The 12,052-nt window shown below is 34.9% G+C and overlaps 1 protein-coding gene across 2 annotated transcripts in view; it reads right to left on the reverse strand.

Annotated features, from left to right (window-relative positions):
• Positions 1-12,052, reverse strand: part of LOC106874473 (ribitol-5-phosphate xylosyltransferase 1) — a 427,968-nt gene that overhangs the window by 22,033 nt on the left and 393,883 nt on the right. For both annotated transcript variants that reach the window (XM_052970898.1, XM_052970897.1), the window contains one exon: positions 3,745-3,915. In XM_052970898.1, coding sequence (XP_052826858.1) covers positions 3,745-3,915 — 171 coding nt within the window. The remainder of the gene's footprint in view (positions 1-3,744; positions 3,916-12,052) is intronic.

Genomic DNA, 12,052 nt, shown 5'->3' on the forward strand with positions numbered 1-12,052 from the left:
GGGGGGGGGGGGATAAGAGTCTGCTAGACTGGTTCTTAGGTAGGCTGGAGTAGGGTGAGGTGATATTTTATTAGGCTTAGAGCAGTGGGAAGCAAGGAGGTCCTAATATGGATATAAAAAAGAAAGAATAAATAAAGCAAAAGTAAGGGTGAAGAAAAATAAAAGCATAGAAGCCAATTAGGGATAAGGTCAGGGTTTAGGATATATGGAGTGTCAGGGGCAGTACTTTTGGAGGGGATTCTGCCAGTTCCTTTTCCAAGACAGCTATTGGCTCTTGGTTCCCAGCTTCCATCTGTGCCTGCAAAACCTGTCTGTAAGCAGAAGCACACAACTTCCTGAGCAATGACATCAGCAGGTTGGCTAAACCAGGTTGAGAATAGGCATGAGATTCTTTAGCAGTTGGTACACAACCTGTCTGAAGACTGGACTTCCAGTGGACTGTGCAAAGAAAATCCAGCTGTGTTGAAATACAATGAGCAGAAAGGTAGTGTGGGATGCATGCAGGAGAATATGGTGAGGCCTCGGTCAGCCTACTGCAGCCCTGATATAACTTCAGTTGGTTTGACCTCTCTCACTGCAAGTCAAAGAAACCAGAAATATAACAGTGAAATTGGCCATCCACTGTAGCCTTCTTTTACTAGAATCTAGGTTTCAAAAAAAAAAAACCAGACCTTAGATTTCTTGGAACCACAAGACAGACAGCAGACTTATCCTCATGGCAGTTGATGTAATACATGTGTTGTAAAAATGAAATATTGCCAATTCCTTAGCTTCCTTGTTCATAAAGATACATGGAATGCAGAGCTCAAGTGGAAGCAGCTGCCTTCTCCATTATTAATGTGCTTCTTTGGTGTCTAAGGGATGGAATCTTGAGCACTTTCGAAAATGAATGATAAGATAAAATACACACATACACGCACACACACACACACACACACACACACACACTTGTAGCCATACTAACTGACCCTGCAAGGTTTTATTAATGCCTGAATTACCCATATTTCAGTTTGGAATAATTTACTTTCAAAAGATTTTACTTTGTCAGAAAACACTGATTCACTCAAAATTGTTTTTAAACAATTTAAATGATTCAAATTGAACTTCATAAAAAATGCACATAAAAACAAAAGCAACCACAGAACCTGAAGCAAAATTTTAATCTTACATTTTTTATTTACTTGGAAACCGTTTGTTCCAAAATGTCTACTAGTTTACATAATTACTCTAAGTGAATTGTTTTTCTAATCAGCAACGTTGCCCAGGGTCGGCTGCAGTTCTTGGTGGAGTATTTACTCTCAGTTTTCAGTGTAGAGTTAAAAATTAATAGATTTCAGGAAAATAATATTCCTTCAGAAGATATAACCCAATGCAAAACTCTGCCCTACAACTTAGAACATACATACATTCGCTATACATATGTGTATATGTACGAGTGTATAAATATGTGTGTATATGTGTGTGCACGTGCGTATAGTAAACGTAAATTATTCCATTTATTGACAAATTTTTTTTAAAAGCTATTGCTGGTAACAATCACTAATACCAATTAACATTCTCCCACATTCGTTGGAGAATGTTTAATGATTTTGTTACTAATTAAGCAGCAAATCGTTACAAAGAATTTTCCATTTGATCAACCTGAAAGCAATCATAGCCATAAGTTATTTAAGAATAAATGGAAAAAACACAACGCCATTGTTTTTAGGCTCTATATTTCAAACACTTTTCTAAAGTTTCCCATAAATACTTCTGAGAGTTTTTGTTATGGAAATTAATCAGAAACACGAAAGAAAATGACATGGCAGAGCTATAATTTCTGGTTTATGTTCAGAAACATATATGAACAGTTCGATTTTGGTTTATCATACTTATATTTATAACAATAGCAGTGAAAACAAAAAACAAAAATAGAAAATAGAAATGGCGCTAATTTTTGAGTGAATAAATTCTGTTTACTAATACGAATAAATGTTATTCATGATGAAAGGAAATCCTCATATTAAAACAAAAATATTCCAGTAATGTGAATATTGAGAGTTTAATAATAAAAGATGTGAAATGTCATACAAAAGAATATAGAGAATTTTTTTCTTTCTTTACAAAATTATATATCATCATTATTGTCATCATCATCATTTAACATCCGCTTTCCTAAGCTTGCATGGGTTAGAAGGAATTTGTTGAGGCAAATTTTCTACGACTGGGTGCTCTTCCTGTCACCAATTTACACCGACATCCAGGCAGGGGGGTACTTCACATGGCAAGACATATTTTTTCAAAGAAAACTGGAATCAAACAACATCACTTCTATGATTGTGATGTTCATTTACAATCATCATGTAATGTCAAGACAAAGATAGACACACACATGTGATGGGCTTCTTTCAGTTTCCATCTACTGAATCTATTCACAAAGCTTTCATAGAATATACTTGCCCAAGGTGATAAAAAGTGGGACTGAATCAGAGATCTCTTGGTTGACAACAAGCTTCTCAACTACATAAGAATTATATATTACTGAACTGCTGGATATATATATATATATATATATATATATATATATATATATATCATCTATCATCATCATTTAATGTCCGTTGTCCATGCTGTCATGGGTTGGACAGTTTGACCAGGGCTGATAAGCTGAGGGATTGCACCAAACTCCAGTCTGATTTGGCATAATTACTATAGCTGGATTCCCTTCCTAACACCAACCACCCCAAGAGTGTAATGGGTGCTTTTATGTACCACCAGCACAGATGCCAGTTGCATGACACCAGTATCTGCCATGACTACCTATATATATATATATATATATATATATATACACACACTAACATCCAAAAGTTTGGGACTACCCTGAAATTTTTCATTGCATTCATAAAATTTCTGTGTTTGGAGAAGTAAATTAGCCTATTCTATATTATTGCAAACCTTTATGCAGATTTCAAGCAAATTTCTATACAAGTATCAAAAATTTATCTTGTATAAGCTGTGGACATTGCTCTGTATAGAAACAAAGATCGTTTTGATGAAAATGCTGTAGCATTGAAGAAGGCCACTTAAATTGAACCTGGCAGTGTTTGAATTTGAACTTAAGAGAAGAGAAAAGTACTTTTTTCTAAACTCTAGAGTAAACATTAACCCAGTTTACTGGGCTTACAAAGAATAAGTCCTGGGGTTGATTTTTTTGACTAAAGGTGTTGCTTCAGCATGACTGCAGTCAAATGACTGAAACAAGTAAACGAATAAAAGAATATATACACACACATACATACACAGACACACAATGTGCAGGTACTATGTGCAACACATGTAAACATATGAATCCATAAACACATTAGAGCTGTAACACTCAGGTTGCAATACCTTACTTTGCCCTCAGTCCACCCTATTAGTCGTCACAGTCTCAAGGGGGCTAACTGTACAGGTATCCATGCATCTACCTAACAGCAACATCCCTTGCCATTACTTGAACCGTTATTCAAATGAATCTGAAGAAAGGAACGCACAGCTGTATTGTTACACATCAGAATATGGAAACATGAGATTGGACAGAAATCAATGTCAGAACAGAAACATAAAAACAATTTTGTAAAATAGCCATAGTCTCCATTTTCAACACACACACACACACATGCACACACACACACACATGCACACACACATGCACACACACACACACACACACACACACACACACACATTTATGTAGTAAATGTCACATGTATTGTCACTTACTCATGACGGACTCTGTAATAACATTGTTTTCCATGTTGGCTGGACTTTAAAGTTTCAATTAATGTTTCTCTTGAGGAATTTGAATAAATTGTGCCTAGAAAGTTACATAAGTATTTGCGGTGTGTTTCAACTGGAAGATGAGCACTGTCAACCTTTGGAAAATCACGATACCTGAAACGAAAGACAGAGAAAGGAAAATTAAGAGGCATTTCTAATATATTATGTATGCTGCGGCATCATTATACAAATGGAACTGTAAACTGATGTTGACAAATTAAAAAGTTCATAACAGCATTTCCTGGACAAATTGCCAAAAGCATTCAGTGCTATTCTTGTAATAAAATAACTGCAACAATAATATAATCTTTGATAAATTATTGTTTTTGTGTTCTGTAGTTTTGTACTGTCAACAGGATCCTAGTGATGCTGAATTTCTAATGATTCTACAGATTCTTAGGTCTTTTGAGGCGAGCATACAGGGGAGCTTTTACCAAGGCCATAATGAAATGATTTAAACTCAGTACGAAAACCTTATAAAATTCCATAAAGGTGAGCTAAATTTAAATACAGGACTTGATAAAAGTTAGATGGGACAGACATGAAGTGGTTCACCTATGGATTCAACTGCATGTTTTAACCATGGATGCCTAACAACACCATTCTCAATTTCAATATATTTATAGTTGTTTTTACTTTACTCTTATTTCTAAAGGTAAAAAAAAAAAAAGACAAAGTGTATCTCAGATTTAAGTGTAGGAACCAAAATAATTTAATGAAACCTTTGAAGGTAGGGCTCCAGCAGAGCTAGTCCAACAACTGCAATCAATAAAAAAGACAAACAATGAAAACAAAACACTAAACATGTAAATAGGGAATGACAATTTATCATCATTTATCATTTGAGGAAAATATTCTATTCACATAAATACTGTTAAATATCACAAAGCTGAGATGAATTATGGACGAGCAGCTACAGAACCACCTTGCAAACCCCAAGGTGCCACACAGTGGAGGAAGTGAACCTAAGACCATGTGGTTGGGAAGCAAACTTCTTACCACACAGCCACATCTGCACCTACACACACACACACACACATTAAGTTTGTTTTAGTGTCTGTCTACCAAATCCACCCACAAGGCTTTGGTTGGCTTGCAGTGGGGCTGAACCTGAAAGCATAGCCACACTGGCACCTATTATGTTTCATTAATATTACTTCAGTTGAAAACAAGTTACAACCAATCCAATGTAACAATTCTGGTGACAAAACAAAAAAGAAAAAGAAAAGGAGGAAAAGATTAGTTTGTTATTGATGGTTATGATTTAAGTAGGAAGTGGCTAAAATGTAGGGGGGGGGGGAATAATTGTTCTGGGATAGCAGAAGAAATGTACTGAAGAAGAATAATGAAGTTGATCACTGACGAGAGAACATTGAAGGGAAGTGACTTTAATGAGAACAGACAGACAGAGAGTTTGATTATTGTGTGTGAAGAAAGAGAAAATTAGCTTGCTAATAAGTAAAGTTAATAAACAGGACATAAGTAAAAGATATTAGGGGTATATGGACTTTGAAAAGATGATTATTGTTGAAGGGTATTGATTAAAGAGAGCCTCAGAGAAGGGTATTGATTGAAGAGAAATCCATTCCACTTCTGCTGGAAATAAAGTGTGTGTGTGTATCTTCATTGGTTCTTATGCCATAAACACCAAAATGAAGTGACAGAGAACTGGTATGAGAATGTACCAAGTAAAGTCATGCAGGAGGATGGAAAAGTAATGATTCTCTGGGACCATGATTTTCACATGGATCATATAATCGAACAAACATGGTGGGCTGGATGTTGTCTTCACTACCTTTCCCTCCATTACCATCACCACTGTCTTTCACATCACTTACTGTCACTTCATCCGCCCCCCGGCTACCACCACCACCACCATCATCACCGCTGCCTCTATCACAACTACAGCTCATACTATTACTATCACTCCATTACCATTACAAAAAAGGCTAAATGCATGTGTTCATTCAGTCTGTTAGTTCAGTGGTCAGTCCCTCTTTCTCTCACATACCCACTCTTTCTCTCTCTCTTATTATTACTCTTACTGCTACCATCAACACTACTACTTTTAATAAAAACATCAACTCTCCCTAAATTTCTTTATCTCTCTTTCTCTCCCTCTCTTTTTCTTTCTCTCTCTCTCTCTCTCCTTCTGTCTTCACCACTACCCTCACCATGTCTATGCCTACTATTACTCATACCCCAACATGAGCAATAGTAGGAGTGTCAATGAATAGTGAAAGAGGGGGTCAAAGTATGACACATTTGCTCAAGATACCATGTAGAGGGATTGAAACCGAAAGTATGGGAATGGGAAGTGAACTTCTTTGCCATGTGTATATGTGTGTGTGTATGAATTTTACACTTGTTTCTCACTGTTTGAAAACCAGTGTTGGTTTGTTTGCAACCCCATAACTTAATGATTTAGCAAAAAGAGAAATGGAATAAGTATTGGTGATCAATGAAACTTTTTATGCTGGTGTCCCAGCATGGCTGCAGTCCAATGAGTGAAACAAGTAAAGTATAAGCAAATAATTTTTATATATTTCATGCGAACAAAGATAAGATAATTTTCCAAATTAGAGTATCTGTTATTTCCGACAATTTAAGAGAACCTAATTTTATAGTCAAATGAACTTTTGAAAGCTTTTCAGTTAACAGTGGAATTAAACTGGTACATTTATTATTATTTTTTTTGTTTTGTTTAAAAATTTAATTATCGATTGCAATAAAGAATATGCTATTAATACCAGAATTAAGGACTGGGCAATATGCTATCTGTCTATCAGCTTCCCTCACCCATTCTCTGTTTGCAAGAGAACAAGAGGAAATTTTAGTTGAAACATAACACTGTTAAAATATAGAATACAAAAATATTGCTGATTCTTAATGGAAAGGGAAAAAAAACTTATCTACAGTTTACACTTTAATGCATATTGATATGTTATATGGGAAAACAAAAACAATATTTAAATTGAATTGTTGTGAGCTACTTATTCCAATTAATAATTTTATTGTATGTTTTGGGCAGGTGTAACATGTACATGTGCACACATGCATTCAGATAAAACATAATTAGTTAAATGTGGCTGGGAAATATCAGTCCTCTCAAATGAGATTACATAGAATGAAGAATACTGAAATGATGTATTGGATACTTGTTTAACACATGAATATTATCCCTCTTTCCCCTCACACACACACACTTGTATATACAGGTCTACACAATCAGATATGTAAATATATATACACGAGTGCATGTTGGTTTAGATACCTGCAATTATCAGAGTGTAAAGGAAAGACGAAAAGAGTACTTAACACAATTCGTTTGGCAGAAGTGATAAAAGCTTGGATTTTCTGAATATGAATTACGTAGGTACACAGGTATAGATATGTATGCATGGGTGTATATATGTATATCTATCTAACTATGCCCCCTCTCACTCTCTCTCTATCATCATTTAATATCTGTTTATGTTTATATATATATATATATGTGTGTGTGTGTGTGTGTGTGTGTGTGTGTGTGTGTGTGTGATTAATACTCCAAAACAGCATGAAATTTATACAAATTCAGAGAGCAAATTTTCATTCTTCACCATATATACTTCTCAGCTGATAGACTATCAACACACTACATTAGTACTAGAGTATATACAAAGAGAGCAAAGAAAGAGAGAGAGAGAAAGACACGTACAGAGAGCTCTTCTCTTATGCTTGTTTCATTCACTGAACGGTAGCCTCGCTGGGGCAGCAACATCAAAGATCTTAGTCAATCACTTACTTCAGTCTGATAGATTTCCTATTGATATCTATTCATTGAATCACTAAATTATTCTTTCTGATCTAATATTGCTATTTTTTTCTTTTTTTCCTTTTTCGTACAACTGGCAGTGTTGTTTCAAAGACGTACCCCCCCCACACACACACACACACCTGCAAATATACAATAGGCTTCTGCATAGTTTCCATGCACTGAATCCCATTCAGAGGTTGTCAACTTGAGGTTACAGTAAAAACTACTTGCATAACTGCCCAATGTGCTGATCAATGGGTCAAAGCCAGGACCACGGGTCAAGAAGAGAACTTCTTCATCACACAGCCCTCTTGCTAGTAACCGGGGATAATCTACTTACACAAAACATACAGCTGTATATTATTAGGGAAGGAGGAATCAGAAGTTGGGATGTTCATACATTCTGCAACTATGTTTGCAGAATAATGTTGTTTTACATTGGAATTGGAGTTATGTATTAAATCAGCGCACGTGTGTGTGTGTGTGTGTGTGTGTGTGTGTGTGTGTTTTAAATATCAAGATAGATGCACAGATGAAGAGATAGTGAGATGGATAAATAAACAGATAAATATACAGGTAGGACATAGAGACACAAAACGGTTTGATAACTATTTCCAAAAACAGTAATTGTTTTTCAAGGACAAAAATGAGAGAAAATAATATTTTTAACAACTTAAACAAAGATTACTTTTACAGACTTTCTTTTTAATAGTTTCATTTTTCACTAAGTGTTAGAAAGAAAATGAATCGACAGAAAAAAAGAAAGACTATTGTAATAGTGTCATCAGGAATGTTTTAACGCATCAAATGGAATACAAATTTGGTTTAAGATTCTAGCAATTCTTAGAAAAGAACAGATGACAAAATGTTTGTCAATTAGTACTTTTGATTGTGACTTGAAATTATAATGATGATGATGATTAGAAGAAGAACAACAACAATAATGAAGAATGGAAAATTTTAGAAACTGCAAAGAAGTATAATTGGAAAAATTGTTTTGTACAAAATCGGAAATTATGGAAATTATAAAAAGGAAATGAAAATATTGCATGTTTCTAAATAAATTATAATGCAATTATTGTAAATAACTTGTAATATTTCTCTTAAGGATTGGGTAGTAGTGTGCTTCAAAGAAATGTAATTTGGAGGGGGGGGGGGCTATAAGAGTTTTACAACAACAGACATTATCGAAAGAATACAGAAATAAGATCCTGTAATTTCTAAAAATTTAGCCAAGACCATTGAAATAATAACCATACATATATCATATTCTAAGATGAAATTAAAACAATGATAAGAAGGGCGTCGAAGCACAAAATGCTGAAAGTGAAAACCCAATTAACTCAAACTAACATGGAAAGATTGCGTGAAAAATGATGACGATGACAATGGTGATGATAGTAATTTTGAGGTGTTCTGTTCTGTGTTTTCTTTTTTTATTTTTGGTCCATGCCCTTTTTCTTTTTAGTTCCTCTTCCATCTATCCCTCTAAACTCACCTCAACTGTCTTCTTTTCCCCCTCAGGTTCCAGAACAAATCTTACTTTTGCAAACACTCATCTGGCCTTCTTAACATATGGTCTACTCACTTCCAATTGCATCTTGTTATTTGTTGGTTGATGAGTTGTTCCTTGGTTTTGACCCAGAAGTCTTTGTTGCTCATGTCTTATGTTTAAGAGTTTTAAAGGTCCCGTTTATGAATATTAGGAGCTTTCTCAGGACATTTTGTTCCCATTCACCATGACTGGTTTTGACTTCCTATTGAAAATTCGCCCCTTAATGTGTGTGTCAACTTAACCCTGACTTGCAAAGGTTAGATACTAGTGCTACCAGCTGCTATGACTGCTATAACATCTAAGGCAGCCAACAGCAGAGAAAACTTCTAATCTTTGTTACTGAGTATGTCATGATTTTGGTTTATACAGTTACTAGATGAGTCTTTCAATTTCAAGTCACTCAAATTAAAAAACAAAACAAGCATTCATTTTTTTTGATACTATAGCCATCAGGAGAAATATTATGACCCTATGCCCCATCTGCCCTGAATATATAAACTGTAGCAAATAACTCTCTCTCCAGAGTATCTGCTACTTGTTCCATAAATGTATCTGAGTTCTGGTATACTGAGAAAATTGGACAGTAAAACAGTTGTGGAGAATATGAACCCACATCCGACAAGTTGGTAGTTCTGCTGAATGGCAACCTCGTACCACCTCAGTCGTTTTTTAGTCTCTACAGTAATTATTTACGACAGATAAAAATGATTAATTTTCGAGAAAAACTATTTTGAGAATGACAGATTTATAAGATATAAACAAAAAGAAAAATTGAAACAAAAACAAAGACAAAGAATTCATTAGTGAATTAGTTGAATAATAAATGAGGCAGAATCAGTAAGCATCTAAAAAGCATTGGTTAAATAGTGGTTAAGTGGAAAGTAACAAAGCAAGTTTTACAAGAAGGCACCTTTAGAACAAAAAAAAATATATATATATTTATATATCGTATGTGAAGAATTATTACTGCTTTGGTTCAATATAGAGTGATGTGATTTGGAAAAAAAGCAAACAACATTAGTGATTAAGTGATTGAAATAGGATTGGCTGCATGTTTAAGGGGTTTGGTTCACAATGAAAGGGTTCCAGTTTTGATAGAATTGCAAGACTTCTTGATAGTGGAAATTAGAAGAGAGAAACTGTGCGGAAGTTTGCTGGGTATACACACACACACACACGTGTGTGTGCACATGTGTGTGTGTGTGTGTTGGTACTAAAACAACTGGTGTTTTATGACCAAAGTTACTTGAGATATTTACTCAGCATTGAATTACAGACACTCCCTTGTCATCAGAAATGGCATGAAGCACAAAGACTAGTTCATTGCAGCCAAGTGCTGAGATTGATGACATCTCTAATGCATTTCTTTAAAATTGTTATCCTTATGCTTGAATCAGAAACAATCGTTGTTCATCATTTGTAATAAAAAAAAATAGCAAAATTATCAAAATAAAATAAGTGAACTTGTTTGTTATAATTGAAAATATAAAAATCACGTTCATTAATAAAATCATTTTTTCTGTTTTAAGACATTTCCTCTTATTTCAGGCAGTTGCCTATAATTTATGCAATGAACAATTATTTCTTTTAATAAATTATTTACTTCTTTTTAAACTAAAATGCAGTAAAAATTCTTTAATTATTAATATATTGAAAAACCTATCCTTGTGTGTTGTCTCCCCAATTATCCATCTGCTTTAATTTCAGCCCCACTCTGGGGCATCTGGGGCAAATGGTTTTCTGCTATAGTCCAGGACTGACTTAAGCCTTGAGAGTAGAATTGATAGACAGACTGTCTTGGGAAGGTCATTATACTAATATTGATAACACATGCATTGATTCAATATCACTTCTTCTTTGTTAGTCAATTGGTTAAATATCTAATTAACTAATCAATCAGTTGTTCACTATTCTGGTTAAACACACACACACACACACACTGTTTTACACACACACACACACACACACACACACACACAGGCATGCATATGTTCATATATGTGTGTCAGTGTGTCTGCTTGTCTTGACATAGTGCAATAGTTGTAAACAAGAGTCCCTGTCATGCATTCAGTATCATTCATTTCTAACTTTCCATGGAATCATGTCCATTGTGCTGTTTGTGTTTGAAGGATTAGGGAAAATAACATGTTTACTTGGAAACAGGAGAGGGTTGGCAACAACAAGGACATCAGGCTGCAGAGAACCTGCCCCAATGAATTTTGTCTGACTTATGCAAGGCTGGTGATGTGGATGTAGGAATGATGTGATAATAGTGGTGATGGTGGTGGTGGTGGTGGTGGTGGTAATAGTGGTAGAAAGGATGTGGGGTGTGTCTAACCAACAACCTTGATTGTATTAGAGTTTTATACCATAAATTCAGAAAGATAAGATTTTGAAGAAATCTAAGGAATGGGAAGAATATTACTTTATTCAGTAAGGTGTGTGTGGAGTTATTTAAAGTGGCCAAGTGTAAGAACCATTTGACTTTTGCTCCCCACTCCCAAATCATTACACACACAACAAACGGGTGGGGGGGGGGATTCTGTATTGTTATGTATATTAGAGGATGAAGGAGAGTGAGGCACTGTGAGAGCTATCTGGCGTACAATAGCACAAGAGGGAAAAAAAAGTATCATAAGGATAGTGATGGTGATGACAATGTGTGTGCAAAGTGCACACACACACACACGCACGTACACATAAAGATACCTACATAGTCATAATTCTATAATATATTTGCAAGATTCAAATGTAATGATTTTTAAAAAAATCTCTTAATTTCTTGGATAATGTCAAAACAAGATGTGACATTCTGAATAAATTACTTGGTGCAAAATATAATGGCAATGATGATGATGATGATGATGATGATAGTGGTAGTGATGATAATGCTGACGTTT

The sequence above is a fragment of the Octopus bimaculoides genome, chromosome 9 (genome assembly GCF_001194135.2).
Source record: "Octopus bimaculoides isolate UCB-OBI-ISO-001 chromosome 9, ASM119413v2, whole genome shotgun sequence".
NCBI classification, from domain to species: Eukaryota; Metazoa; Mollusca; class Cephalopoda; order Octopoda; family Octopodidae; genus Octopus; species Octopus bimaculoides.